General features: G+C 39.7%; 1 protein-coding gene across 4 annotated transcripts in view; it reads right to left on the bottom strand.

Moving 5' to 3' along the window:
• Ntng1 (netrin G1) overlaps positions 1-15332 on the bottom strand; it is a 366907-nt gene that overhangs the window by 73412 nt on the left and 278163 nt on the right. For all 4 annotated transcript variants that reach the window (XM_029475564.2, XM_085835569.1, XM_085835570.1 and 1 more), the window contains exon 4: positions 12170-12342. In XM_029475564.2, the coding sequence (XP_029331424.1) occupies positions 12170-12342 (173 nt within the window). The remainder of the gene's footprint in view (positions 1-12169; positions 12343-15332) is intronic.

Here is a 15332-nt window from a genome sequence, read left to right as displayed (position 1 = left end):
ACAATATCAATGGATTAATTCTATGTGACTCAGAGCATATTGAGCTAGGCTTTTGTTCTGACCACCTTACTGAGTAAACCCTATGTGCACCCGTGCAAATATAGCTGCATGTGCAGTAGGTCTCTCTTGATGCATTATGAGGTGCAAGCATTAACAGCTGAAAAAACATTTGACAGCTTGTTTGATTAATTTCACATAGTCAACCTTCTTATTCTTCTTTTACCTGTCAGATACATGGATTAAACCCTGTAATAGGAACTTAATTGAGCAGAATAATTCAAGAAAGCATTACACTGTTCATATTGATCATGGATTCACCAATGATTCAGCTTCTCGTTGATTCACATTTCAGAGTTTGGCCTGATGTAGTAGAAATGTGGACATTCATTTACTCTGCATCTGCATTATGAGTCTTACCAAGCAGTATAATCCTTTGACCTAATGCACAATCTCAGCAGCCAGAACATCTAGGTTCAAAGGATGATGGATGGCTCCAACTCTTAAATTCATACTAACTTTGGGGTCTTGGGAAGTTCCTTGTGATCTCAGTGTTCACTTAGTTTTTCGTTGTGAGTATTATTATATAAATTGATAGATGGAAATCATGAAGGCTGTTATTTCATAAGTAATATTCTTGCATTAGTTACTCTTACTGTCTTAGTTTACTCCTAGAGCAGCTCTGTGATAGATGTTGCTGATTAAATACTAGAGATTTACCTCTTGACATAAGCTTATGGTTGCTGTATTGGTGACAATGAGATGAGGATCCTGCTGTCCTCTGGAGTGTTCTGCATTGCTACTATTCACTAGTTAGGTGATTTTTGGCCATTTCAAGTCCGTCTATGAAGGTGCCTACCATATCTACTTCAGTGGGTTGTTGTGAGGACTGAACGAGATAACCCTGAAGAAGGCTTAACATAGAATATGCAGGCAGTAAGTAGGAGATGCTAATGAGTTGGTCAAACATGTTCTTCACAGGTAGGAACTGTAAGAATTGTTAAGCTTCAGGCTGGAGAGATGGCTCAGTGGTTAAGAGCACTTGACTGCTCTTCCAGAGGTCCTGAGTTCAATTCCCAGCAACCACATGGTGGCTCACAACCATCTGTAATGAGATCTGGTGCCCTCTTCTGGTGTGTCTGAAGAGAACTACAATGTACTCATATACAATAAATAAATAAATAAATAAATAAATAAATAAATCTTTTTAAAAATTGTTAAGCTTCTATTTTAGCACTAATCTTCAAGCAACTGCCTTCTGCTTAACTGAACTGATCACTGTACCTTTCTTTGAGACATCTAGCTTTGGGTGCTTTTAAATAAAGTTAATTTTTCTGCGTCCATGTGAGAAAGGGGAGAATAAGGGGTAAAGGATTGTTATGATGTATGGAAAATACTGGAAAAGGGAAAGATAGAAACTCCCTTTAGTCTGAACATGTACAGGGCAGAGTTCAATGTAAGGTACCTTCTTCTATTCCTTTCCATCCTACTTTTTATTTATTTTTATTCTTTTTTTGGTTTTTCAAGACAGGGTTTCTCTGTGTAGCCCTGGCTGTCCTGGAACTCACTCTGTAGATCAGGCTGGCCTCCAACTCAGAAATCTGCCTGCCTCTGCCTTCCAAGTGCTGGGATTAAAGAAAGGCATGCGCCACCACTGCCTGATACATCCTACTTTTTAAAAAAAAATTAAACAATATTTGTTAGATATTTTCTATATTTACAATTCAAATGCTATCCTGAAAGTCCTCTATCCCTCCCCCTGCCATGCTCCCCAACCCACCCACTCCCACTTCCTGGCTCTGGCATTCCCCATGTACTGGGACATATAATCTTTGCCAGAACGAGGGCCTCTCCTCCCAAGGATGGTCGATTATGCCACCTTCTGCCTCATATGCAGCTTTAAAACAGGGTTTCTCACTCAGTTTGAATCTAACAGTTTGGCTGGGCAGGTTTGCCAATGAGCCTATGTAATCTGGCTGTCTTCTCACTGCCCTCAGCACTAGGTTTTATAAGCATGTACCACTGGACAAGTCTTGTTTGGATACTGGGGATCTGAACTCAGATTCTCATGGTTGTGTTTGAGCAAGTACCTTACCCACTGAGCCATGTCCTCAGTCCCTAAATGCTTATAGTTTATAATACTCCAGCTTAATTACTGATCTCTGTTCAATCAAAATTGGCAAACTAAATTTCCATATTTCAACTATCTCCTATGAACTGAATTTTAAGAGAAGTGTGATTTCTGCAAAGGACAGCTAGACTCAAAGCCCAAAAGTTGAGTCAACTGTCTTTACTGCAATGTGACATTGCCTTGGTACTGAATCTCTCTCTCTTTTTTTTCCTTCCTTCAGTTTTGCAAATTCCCTACTGGGTGAGGCGCGATGGCAGCATCATAATTTCAGCATCAATTGCAGAGGCTCAGAGTTTCCTCATGATTGAAAACTCTTCTCTCATGCAAGGCACTGCTTGCCTGTTGCAATCCATCAAAGAGAATGGAAGTTAAGATAGCAGGGAGAGACTCTTCATGTGTTTTCAAACTTCCACGGAGGCAGAGAGCCATGCATAAATGCAAGGTGAACTGCTCAGGGAGTTCCACCAGACACAATAATAAACAAGCTTGCACGGCAGCCTACTGCACTGCTTGCCGCTGTAGAATGCTTCAGAAAGATGCAAAAGTGGTTCTGTTCCTCTGGGGGCCTCGAGTGCAGGAGAGCCCAGTCCATTCCAAGTCCACACACGGTGCCAACTGTGACTATTCTGAGATTCTATTTTCCTCATGAAGATGCTATTACCTAACACTGGATGCTTAGAATTCAGGCTCTTCTTCACTCTGTGCGATGTGGTTTTTTGAGGTACTGCCAGATGACTCACTCTTTATTCCATGTCTGTAAAAATGGTAATTGCTCAGAAAAGATTTTTAAACTGCTCATTTGAATAAGGAGTTTTGAAATTGAATATATCTGAGCACCAAGGGATGCCCATTAATTCATTTCAAAATGTTATTTTCTCCTAATGGTTCCTATTTTAATGTCAAAAGTTCCTTGCTTTGGGTTGTCTGCAGAGAACTGAAGAACTTAGAAAACCCACTACATCCACTAGAAAGGCAGTATGTAAACCATGAGAAATGCTTTAAGAACTCAAGAAAATGATGCAGGATGGGCTAGAACTGGCAAGTAAGGTGTCTTCAGGCTCCATAAAATTGAACCAAAGGATCTGATCCCATTCTACAATGGCCACTGCAACCATGAATGCTGGCATGACTAAGATTATGCTTGGGGCTAAGATATGTGTCTAGGCACATATTGGCAGTTTTCTTTTTCTTTGTTTGCTACATGTAAACTGATAACTTTTGCCTACAGAACATTTCTACCTTTGAAACTGAGCTCATGAGCATTTTCTTCCCTTCTTTCTCCATACTCCTGATGTTGGCTGGTCTTGTCATGGTCACGATCTCATAGCTTTTTGTACAGGTTTCCATGATGGATTTTTCTTTCCTGTGATTCAGCTGTGTTTCTCTGAGAGCACCGAGGGAGCAAGACAACTTCCCTTTCCCTTTTTGTGTCTCTCATATTGTGTTGGGACAATGTAGTATACAGTGATGTTTCACTAAGTACCAATTGGTCCTGGGGATTGGATGTGTGGTTTCACACCTGCTTGGTTAGTGCTTGGCACAGGGATGTATTTACAGTCTTCTTTGTACTTCGTGGTTGTGATAAGGTCTCATTAAGTTGTCCAGTCTACCCTATAATCCTCTCTATACTCCTGGACGACCTTTATGATTCTCCTGCCTCAGCTTTCCAAATGGCTGGGATTAAAGTTCTGATTGGAAGAAGTCTCAAAAAGTTGGTAAAAGTTTGAGATCTTAAAGGACTTAAGACATCATCTATTCAGCCTTTCCTTTCACAGACTGGCCTAAGGAGCCGCAGGCACCCAAGCTGACCCCTTTATATGCAGTGCTGGAGCTTGTGACTCCCAGCCCCTGTCTGAGCAGTGTAAACTCATCCTGAGAGAGGCAAACACAGGTGTGGGTGATCTCTAGTGAGAGTCTCTGCAGAAGAAAGGATAATTTCAGCACTGATGCTTCTAGCAATATCACTAAAGAAATGCACACAACTAAACCAAAGAGGCATTCTGTCACTATGTGTAGCAAGAGAAAGGCAGAACGATGTCAGCAATTGTTTATCCCTTTCTGTTGCCACATATATTTTAATATTTATTATAACGGAATTCTGCTGAGGACAGGGACAAGAACATAATAGAATATTATAGCATGATATTTCCTTCATTTTTTGGCTAGCTCTTCCTCAATCAGGCCAATAGCTAAAGGGTATTTACATACTAAGCTTACAGAAGTCAACATGGCAGAGATCTAAAAAATAAATAACCAATCTGCAGAAGCAGATTAAGGTAGTGCTTAAGCTGTAAATCCTTTGAAAATCAATGATAGACAGGTTAGCAGCTTTCCGTCATGAAGGAGGCAACATGATAAGGATTCAGTGTACTTGGAATGCAAGGAAAAAAAATGACCACTGATGGGATGGATGGTCTGAAAAATCCATCAAGTAGGTGAGTAGATAATCTTCCAGTCAGGCTGTAGCCATTGGGAACACTTAGTCCTAAAGCGCTATAAATAAGAGGTCAGAAATTGTAAGAAATTATTCTGCAGACTCCTTCATATTCCAGAGGAATTGCTTCAGGGTCTTCCAGTCTGGGTCACTAGTTCAAGCTGTTGTTGTTAGCAGGTGTGGTGTGCTGTCTCCCAAGGACTTGAAAGTGAGGGAAATGAGGTTGCCTTCACAAAATGACACTATAGAATCCTCATGTAAGTTTTCCAAATTGAGAGAGTCAAGTCACCTTTCTGTCATAGAAGGGCTCTGGAAATGAAGTATACATGGCAGACATGACAGAGGTGACATTAACCTGACTTCCTGTATTAATGTATCTGACAAATGGGAGAATAAACTCATCAAAGATGGGAAACCTCTGAAAAGGGATCTCCTGAAAAATGGTGGCATTATGGTGTCATTGCTGTCTGAGGAAGAGGACTGGCAACCTGGATGCCCTCAAATTCTCCCCTCCCCTTCGGAGGAAGTGTGCATATGGTAAGATGTGGTTGGCAGGATATTTCAGCCTGATGTTATTAACATGAAAGCCATTTAAATTTCCTGCTCCTGCGCTTACAATGCAGACTTTGGAAGATTATCTGATGCCACGTGCAGGTTTAATTGCAGGAAGGAGGATACACTGGTCATAAGGTTTTGAGTATTTTTAATGTCATAGCATTTATTTTGTATTATGGATAGCAACATGGTGTTGGAGCACAGTTTATCTTGCCATATAGCTATCTCCATGGGGAAAGTTTGCTGATCCTGTGCTAGCTCCCAGGGTGAACACAATAATTATAGCAACTAAATTCAAATGTGGTATGGCCCCAGCACGGTCTTACGTTTATTAGTTAATTTGATCTTTATGTCAACTCTATGAATAGTCAGACTAATTTTATAGATGAGGAAAATGTAAATGGAAGAGGATGTGTCACTTGCCCAACATCAACCCAGTCAAATGAGAAGAACACTGAACATTCAACTTAGAATTAGCTTTTTAATTCTAGGCCATAATCACGATAATGTACAGTCATTCTATTTACTACAGACTGAAATCTCTTATTTACCATTCTCAAGTGTAAACAGAAAATGTGAAAATGAAAAGTTTTTTCCAAAGTACTCCTGAAACACAACCTAATGTGATATATAAAGTAATCAGGAGAGAAAGCCACTAACTGTTATGTATTGTCTCCTCTTCTTCCCCTGGTGAGAATAATCATGTCAAATGCTTGATTTTTGAGTAAAACTGTTGATATTTGACCTTGGGCTCTATTACCACATAATATATATGTGCTGTCCTACCGTTCAAAATTCCTGAAAGTGTGGCACTCAGAACCATAACTCTCCCTATGAACTTCAGAGAAGGGCTGGGACTTACATGTGAAAAGCTTGGAATTCTGCTTGTAATATTTGGGTTTAGAAGGTTGTTGCACGCATAGCTGGCCCTGCATGTTTCACACCACGGTGATTGAATAGAAGATCTCAGCTCCAAGGGCTGAGGTCAGAGGTTGGAAATAGTCCAGTAACCCAGGTATGGAATGGTGCCCACGGAGGCCTGTGACAACCAGCCTGCCAGCATATGGGTTCTAGATGGTTGCATGAGTAGTGAGTACCAAAGAGCCTGTTTTTTATTGAATTTCCTCCAAGATCTCAGATGGCCTCTCACTGTTGGAGACTGAAGACTCTGGTGTTAGAGCTGATGGACTGTGAAGGCCACATATTTCAGGAGACCTAAGAAGATGGATGTGAAGCCAATCTAGTCATGCATGCATTATAGGATTATTTAGGATTACTCAATCATTTGCCAGAATAACAGTTCTATAAACACTTAAAAGGACTAAGAATAAAACACAGCCAGGCTATTAAATAGCTAATGTTTCAGATCCTGTAGCTAGACAGAGCTGAGTTTAAATCTGGCTTTTTCTCTCCTTTTCTTTTCTTTCCTTTCTTTTTCTTTTCTTTTCTTTCCTTTCTTTTTCTTTTTTTCTTTTTTTTTCTTTTCTTTTCTCTTTTCTTCTCTTCCCTTTGTCTCTTTTCTTTTTCTTTTACATGCATTAGCTGTGATATCTTAGGAAATCTTGTTCATTCTCTGCATCTGTGTTCCCCCATAATTCAAAAGAGATAATATTAGTTCACAATGAATGGAGATATTGTGGGGAATTTAAGCCTGTAATGTATATAAAGTACTTGATGACGTTCAAAAGCCCAAGTGAGCATCAATAGCTGTTGTTTTGACATCTTTGTTAGAAATAGCCAAGCAGTTCCATTAGTTCCAGAGATGCTACAACAAATTAAAGTGAAAGAGAAAGAGAGGAATAGCTAGTTTTGCATAGGAGAGTTTAAGTAGACTTCATTGATGAGTTATCACCTAGGTAGAGTCTTCAAGGCATAAGCAAAATTTCAATAAAGCAAGAAGAGAAGGTACTCTTGGAGAAAGAAATGAACTTTCTATGATGTGATCTGTACAGACAGCTGGTAAAGTTGGTTCATACTCACTAAAATGTCTGGACCTAGAATTGGCTCATGACTGCTAAGTCCCAAACGAAAACAAGAGGACAGACTGAAATGCTAAAGGGAACCCTAAAAATCTGAAAATAAGAACAAGAACAAAACAATCCGGTAGAGTGATCATAGACAGGGATGGGAAATGATGAACAAGTACAGGAGGGAAGAAAGGATTCATGGGCAAGAAATAGCAGTCAGAGCTCTGTGGAGCCGGGAGACTTAGAGAAGAGCATCTTGTTTGAATGAATGTCAAAGTGGAAATCTGTTCCCGGTGGAGCCAGAGATGGCTACTCAAAGACCCAGAGGAGTAAACATGAAATGATCATTAAAGGGAAGAAAAACCTTGGTGTAAGTCTTCATACCACCCCTACAATCTGTGCAAACCTGAGTCACATGAATCATAATCATATGTTTCCATATTTGAAAATGTAAAACCATTGCATTGATCTGATAAGACTGGTGTGAGTCTAGAAGGGACTAATGCATTTAAAGTGCTTAGGGAACTGACTGGCTGGTGACACAACAATGTGTACATCTGGGACTATAGAAACTGGTCAATGCAAATTTAATACCAGGGAAAATAATATAATAGTCATCAAATTACTTCCCATTCCTCAGAGGAGTAGGAGATATTGTACAACAATTCAAGTTGGACATCTGAAAAGTCAATGTCAGATCAATTTAATTGTCCTTATTTGAAGGAGATTAGAGAAAGGTAAAGTATAAACTATAATGGAACTGACTATGCCTTTATCTGTCTCCATGGCGTTCTTTAAAGGGCAGACTGCAAGAAATTCTTTAGACCATCATGCCCACAAGAATGTTTGGTAGAAAGCTATTAAACATTTGATGAAATAAATTAAGTTTGATAAATACCGAGTCAAACAGGTTACTTTATGGCTGAACTTCCTAGACATTTCTAATAATGTGATGTGACCATGTAAAAATTAGTAAAACAAAATTTTCTAATTCTTACTTTGCCATAGAATTTAGAAAGATGGTATGGGTTTATGTGTACGGTGTGTATAGGCAGGTATTCACATGTATAAATCTTGTGTGCACCTGCCATGTTGCACATGTAGAGGTCAGAAGGCAGCCTTCGGTGTCAGAAATTTCTTTGCACTCTGTTTGAGAGTGTGTTGTTTGTTGCTGCACAGCTTTGTCTAGTAGGCTCATGAGCTCGACAGCAGAACTTCTCAACTGCCCTAATGCTGTGATTCTCTAATACAGCTCCTCATATTGCGATGACTGCCAACCATAACATTATTTTTTTGTTACTTCATAACTATAATTTTTCTATAGCTATGAATTGCAATGTAAATATCTCTGTGTTACGGTCATCTTCGAATAACCCCCGTGAAAGGGCTCTTTGACTTTAGAGTGGGCATGACCCACAGATTGAGAACCTCTGATGTGCACTCTCTTAGCTTCATCTCTCAGCTTGATGAAGGAGTGCTGGGATTACAGATGCTCACTAACATATCTGGCTTTAATTGATTTGGTGTATCTAAACTCTGGTCCTTGAACTTACATATAAAGTGCTTTATCCATTGACCTATCTCTCAAGCCTGTTATAGAGTATTACTAATTGTAGAAGTACACCATTTGAGAAGGAGATGTACAGACATTATATTTAGTTGGAGATACAGCTTTTACAAGGAGAACATTAAACTGCATTTAGAAAAACATCATGGGTAAGACATTGCTACTTAATACATTTATTCATGAACTGGACAAGAAGAATCAAGAAAGTAATGAGTAGGCATTATATTGGACAGAGCTTCTTTCTACTTGAAAAATAAAAATAAAGATCTTGATGAACATGCATGTGTCTTTAAAGGCTCCAAGTCTTAAATATAAGCACAATGAAAAACACATCATCAGAGAAGTTCTTACTTGGCTTTGGCCAAGTTTATCATAGTAAAAAGCACAGAGTAGTGAGGTACATCTAGCAGATTTGGGGCAATTTTATTTCAAATGTTGGTACTCCATACACTTCTTTTCTGGTGCTATATGTATCATGGGCAAAAGGCTTCGGGTTGCTCTAAAATGGGATAACTTCAGGGCTCAGGGACTCCCAGAAAGCTCCCAGTTTGAGTTCCTAAGTGTGAGTGTCCTTGAAGAGGACCTTAAAAGAAAGACCTCCTACCTTTCTACCTCAAACCCATGGAGGTATACAGAACCAGACACGGTCCTGCCTCCTTGTGATTCTAAGTATAGAGATTGCTAGTGATTAGTGGCATCTCTAGGCCACCAAGGTAAATGTTGAAGGTTGCGGTCCCTTCCTTTCCATTTCAATGACTTGAAGTTTTTTTTTATGGAGATATGACATCCTCAGAGTGTCTCTTAGACAGCTGTCTTACAGTGTACCAATTAAAGTTAAGTGAGGATATGTGTGTGTCTCTCTGTGTGTATGTGTGTGAACATGCATGTGCTGGCACATCATGCATATGAGAATAACCAATATGGAGGGGAACAATGAAAGTGCAATAGGTTCTGGAAAACAAAATGAAATTCAAAGGACCTTTGAAAAATAACTTTACAAAAATTGAAGTAGAGATAATTAGGGAGACAAGTAAGATGCCTCTTCTTTAAGCTTTGTAGAAGAGAAGAGCTTGGTTCTTGAGTTGAAGAATCATAGCAATGCACTTTGAAGACAGGCAACCAAGTATGAGACATGGAAACACTTTAACACGAGGATGAGTTATGTTTGGGGAAATTGTTAACCTGGAATAAATAAAACCAGGACAAATAGAGTTCTTATACTACTTAGAAAGGAAGAAAGGGACAAGATGAAGAGACTTTCGCCACTGAAGGGAAGAAAGAAATTACGTTAATAAAGCTGCCCAAAAGAGGACACGGCTGTCTTATATAAAAGAACCTTAAAATAAAATTATTTTGTACATTTTGTGACAGGTGTTATGTAAAGCATATTGCGTGAATTAGCTTCTTAATCTTCTCAAAATTCCTGTGAGGGAAGAACTGTTATCCCCTCCTCGCACTAAGAATGGGAAACAGGATGTTGGTGAGGATAGATTATTAGCAAGTGGAGGGATGCGGTTTTGATCTTGTAACACACGGCCAAATTGTGAAAGTATTTATTGCCATTTTGGGGTGTTTTAATCACAACCTAGACTGTTAGAGAATGTGTTGATTTCAAGACTTTTCTATACCATTTTTAAAGTCCTCCCTCAAGTTCTTGCTGTATTGATGACTGGAACATTGAATTGATCTCTTAGCCCTTGGGTGCATATATCATTTTTCAGCTTGAACAGTTGTGAAAGAATTACAGTTGTTCATAGAAGGCCAGTGAAATCAGCAGAGGGGATAGTTAAACAATTAGGGGAAATCAAAGGGGGTTATGGTCATTTGGCAAGGACTAACTTGGTGGCATTTACTATGTAAAAAGTTAAGGAGTAAAAAACTCATTTCAGGAAGGAAGCGTCTCAGAACCAAAATCTTCCTAGAGAAAACAATCTGAAAAACCGATTATTTGAGTGACAGTGAGTAGAACAGGCAGAACAGGGCTGCGTCAGGGTGAAGCTAATGTCTTTAGTAGTAGCCTAACTGTTGCCCTTTTAGTGACCTTGGCGAGTCTTGGCCTTAAACATGAACCAGAGTGTTAGAAAGTATGCGTGTGCTTGGCCCTCTTTTATACTCCCCCGTTAAAGGATCATCAGAACCTGAAGGTGACATGTGGGCCATTGTCACTTCGGGAAAGCTTTAAACTAAGTTTGACAACTGTGATGACAGGAGTTCTCAGGTAGCCAGATGTCAGAGACTGTAACAGATAACCTCAGGAAATCCCTTCCAAAGTTGTGAGTTCCTGGCTTCCAGTGACCACAGAAAGCTCACAGTCCCCATTAATAAAAATCACCTGAAAAAAGAATCGAGGTTTTTGCCGAAAAGAGCTTTAATGTGTTAATTTTGTAGCAAGAAGCCAGTTTCCTGCTTTAACACAGAGAGAAACTGAACATTCTTACAAAGGTATTTTTTTTTTTAACCTCTGGGAGGACTCTTTTCTGCTTCATAGAAATTTATCCTAATTTCATTCCCCCGCACTCCATAGCGTGTTACCTGGTCCATTACTCTGACATGTAACGTGATAAAGCTCAGGTTCTTGTGATATTGGTTTTCGGCGGCATGGCTTCTCCCAGCTGCTGCTTTGAAGTACCAGATAACATTCTTAGCCTTGCATGGAGCCTGTGGCTCACTTGTTCAACTTCTCATTGTCCTGTGGCTGTTCTGACTTCTTGCTGTGCGGTTCGGTGGGAATCTTGCCCTTTCTCTGCCTTTTACAGAGGCTAAACCTTAGACTTTTCCAGGTGGCTAATCATTGCATTCTCAGAATTGTGTAGATTATTCAGGAAACAGTGCTTTTACTTCTTAAGCATGGGAACTTTGGCCTTTACATATGCAGGGATGTCACTGAGCTATGCCCATGAGTCTTAGTGAGTCCCATGAACAAAGATACTGCCTGTGTTCTTTCACAAACAGACAAAAACCTGTTTACTTCATGTGACATCCTGAACGTTTATAGTCATGCCTTTTATCCAAAGGCATCCACTGCTCAGATAATCCTGAGCAGGCACAGCTGGGAAAAGCCAGCTCTCTTCCTAGGCAATATTATGGACCACCTAGAAGCGAAGGGGCCAACCTTCTCTGGACAAAGCATCTTTTGGTAGAAACGGAACTATCAATACTCAAAGGTTTCTGGAACTTGTTTTTGGATAGTCAGTATTGAGAATTTCAAGGCTTGCGCTGTGGTAATAGGATATTAACTTGGGAGAGGAAAAAAAGTCACCTCATCCCTCACCTACTTAGAACACAATTGCTTCTGTAATTTTTAAGAACTATTTTGCAACACATTTAATGGGAAGGTTAGAGGACTGAATCTAACAGGCGATTAGAGTGCTAACACATGCTTACAAATGGTAAAATCAGGAATAAATCTTATTCTGCATTTTGAACAGGAAAGAGGCAAAGTCACAATTGCAAGTGGAACCCAAAAAGAATGCACTCAGCATGCACAGAGCGTATTGCAATGGAGCAGTGTTACTCACAGGTGTTTGCAGTGCCTTTGGGGATGGGGAGGTATGAGCCGGGACTCCAAGGTCGGCCCTGGTAATTCTTCTTGCATTTCCCACAGTCGGGACCTGTAGTGTTGTGCTCACATTCACATGTCAGTTTGCTGTTGTCATACAAACATGAAGTGGCATGCAGGTTGCACTTGCACCTAGGCATGGAAGAGACAAAGAGTTCACTGTCAGTCAAGTTGGTCTTAGCAGTCTAGCTACAGAAGGCTCACATGGCACTCCTCAAACCACATAGCATTTTTGTGCTATACAGAAACAAGTGACGAAATACATGGAGACCTGTAAGCTTAGACGACAAAAGCTTTGTAACAAAGGCCTTTGGGAGAAGGGACCATTGAAATGTAACCATCTGAAGGCACCATTTTGAAGAAGCTTAATACTAGTCTAGTCTACATGGGCCTGACGTACTCCTTGGACAGTTGTGCTCCTAAAAACTTGCCCCCAAAGCCATCCAACATATTGTCTCCAGTGGATGGTTCATCTGACATCAAAAGTTTGACAAGTTCATGAGTTGCTTTGGCTTTAAAGAAAGATGTTGTCTCTTTCATATCAAGACAAGTCTCATTTGTTGAAAGAACATGACAACCATTGAAACAACTTGATACTCAGCAGTTTTCTAAGGACTTGACAGCTTATAATCAGACTTTCTCATTCTGGGACTGAATAATCGCAGGGACTTTTCCATCAAGCCTTCCCCCTGTCCTCAGGGGAGGCAATACAGCAATCTTTACACTTCCCATTCACAACATACATCAACCTATGTGGCAATCACAAGGTCTCTCAGAAACAGGCCAACTGACTCTAGCAATCCTAGAAAATACAAAATAAAGACACAAACATGTCCGTGACAGTGATTTGAGGCCACTAACTGTGACTTAGAAAGAGCAGTAACATATTAGAAGCAACAGTGGAACACATGATTTCCTAACCCACTCCCACATTCAAAGTCTTTGACTGAAACTGTAAAGACCAACTTGCTATTTGTCAAGGCAGCAGGTAGAAAATTGTCTCACATCCTTTCCAGGCCATATCCTCAGAGGCGGGGGAACCCACCTTGACAGAATGACCGTGACTAGGAATGTGCCCACACAGAGCAGAATGACCATGAATAGAGATCTGTGCCCACACAGAGAGGACCAGGGATAAAATACCAACATACGTCAGACTCAGGAACTGAAATGTCACCTGCGTGTAGGTGTGTTAAAATGAGAATCTTCTGTGAACTAGGTAAGAATAGCCAGACCTGAGCTTCATAAAGACAAATACTGTGATGCGGTGTATATTTTCTTTGGAGGAAGATGTCATAAACTAGAAAAAAAATGGCAGAATAATTTTCATAGGTGGAAATGGAATTGTTTAACTACTGATGTTATTTCTACTCTATCTACATAGCAATGGCTATTCTCTTTTGATGCAAATGGGCTCCTATTCACTACAAGGAAGAAAATGAATGGCTATGACTGTGACCTAAAGATCCTTGGCTTTCTTCTAAGAAGGAAAAAGTATAGTTCTGGAAGCAATGGCCATTTATTTAAATCTCTCTGAGAAGACCAAGCCTCAGTTTCCTAATGGCTCTTCCATAATGAATAGTTCTAGCTAAAACTCCCTCTGTGTAGTTATTATTTATGATAAGGTGGAAGAATAGTTTCATTGAAGTAATAGAAATCCAACTTAAATATATAAATATATAAATAGTATTTTTTGAAGATTCACGTTTTCACCATCTGTCTAAAAGGAAAGAAGGAAGCAATTGATTTAAACAGTGTTTAATTGTGAACCAGACCCTAGAACAATCTCTGATATGCAGGCAGTTGCATGTGCTAGTGTATTTTATTAAAAGACCTTGTTCTTTCCTGACATTAGCACCTTTATTTATGGATGTGTTTGTACATATGGAGGATGTTTGAAACCCAAGTGTGAGAAGCACCAGTTCCTATTGATTAAACATCCTATCTGCTGATAAAAATTTCAAATGAGGAAATGAACAACGTGACCCCGAAGAATACGCTTGCTTCATGTTTGGAGTCTGAGAATGCAAACAGCCAGTATGAACTGGATTATTTATCTTGCAACTTTTAATATGTGCATAACTAATGACTGGCCTTTGAGGTCCAGACAATTTCCATTCTAAACATTCTAGACATTATATTAGCTGGGAAAGTTATTCTTTGAATAACAAAAGGAGGTGAAAGGAGGATAGATCGTTGTTACTATTTTTTTCTCAGATTTTTTTTGCAGTAAAAGATTCATTCTTACTTGTCTAAAAGCTTGTTATCGAAGGTTTAACTTAGTACATAATCTGTAATCAAAACTCATACACATCTCTAGCATTACTTTTCTGATTAATGATGTTACTTCCATGTGTTGGCTTGCTTAATTCTTACTTAAGGTTCTTTGTAGTTTTAAAAATATTAACTCAGTGTACGGTCTCTTTTATCCTCTGGAAAGAGTAGTAGCCACTGTGCACCTGGCCTTCTCTGGCTATTTTCTTGTATTAGTTGGGCCTTTCTGTTGTGGTGATAAAACACCATGAGCAAAAACAACTTGGGAGAAAAAGGTTTACTTTATCTTACAGCTTATAGCCCATCATCCAAGGATCTTAAGGCAGAAACTCAAGCAGGGAAGAAACCTAGTGGCCAGAACTGAAGGAGAAGCCATGGAAGATCACTGCCTACTAGTAGTATTCACTTCTTCAGTTTGCTTTTTTATACACTCTCATGTTATGTACTCAGGAGTGGCACCCCTGACAGTGAGCTAGGCCCTCCCACAACAGTTGTTACTCAAGAAAATGCCCCCTGCACTGGCCTTTTTGTAGGCATTGTCTCAACTGGGATTCCTTCTTTCCAGATAACTCTAGCTTGTGTCAAGTTGAAGATAGCAATACACAACAAAAGAAAAGAATTCCTAAGCAGGAGATTGCTTCACTCTTCCTTTTGACTTTCATGTACTTGTATCTTCATTAACTCCCCTTTTTCTCACTCCAAGGAGCAAGCATCTCCTGTTAGACTCATGCATATCTTCTATATGGGAAGTGCAATAGATAATCTCTCTTGCCCTGGCTTCTTCAGAAGTGTTGATTGTGGAATACTCCTTTCACTTGCTGGCTATCCCTGCTGGATGCCTGAGCTCA

The sequence above is a fragment of the Mus caroli genome, unplaced genomic scaffold (assembly GCF_978045245.1).
Source record: "Mus caroli unplaced genomic scaffold, Mus_caroli_1 scaffold_3, whole genome shotgun sequence".
Lineage (NCBI taxonomy): Eukaryota > Metazoa > Chordata > Mammalia > Rodentia > Muridae > Mus > Mus caroli.
This window is presented reverse-complemented; position numbering and strand designations above follow the sequence as displayed.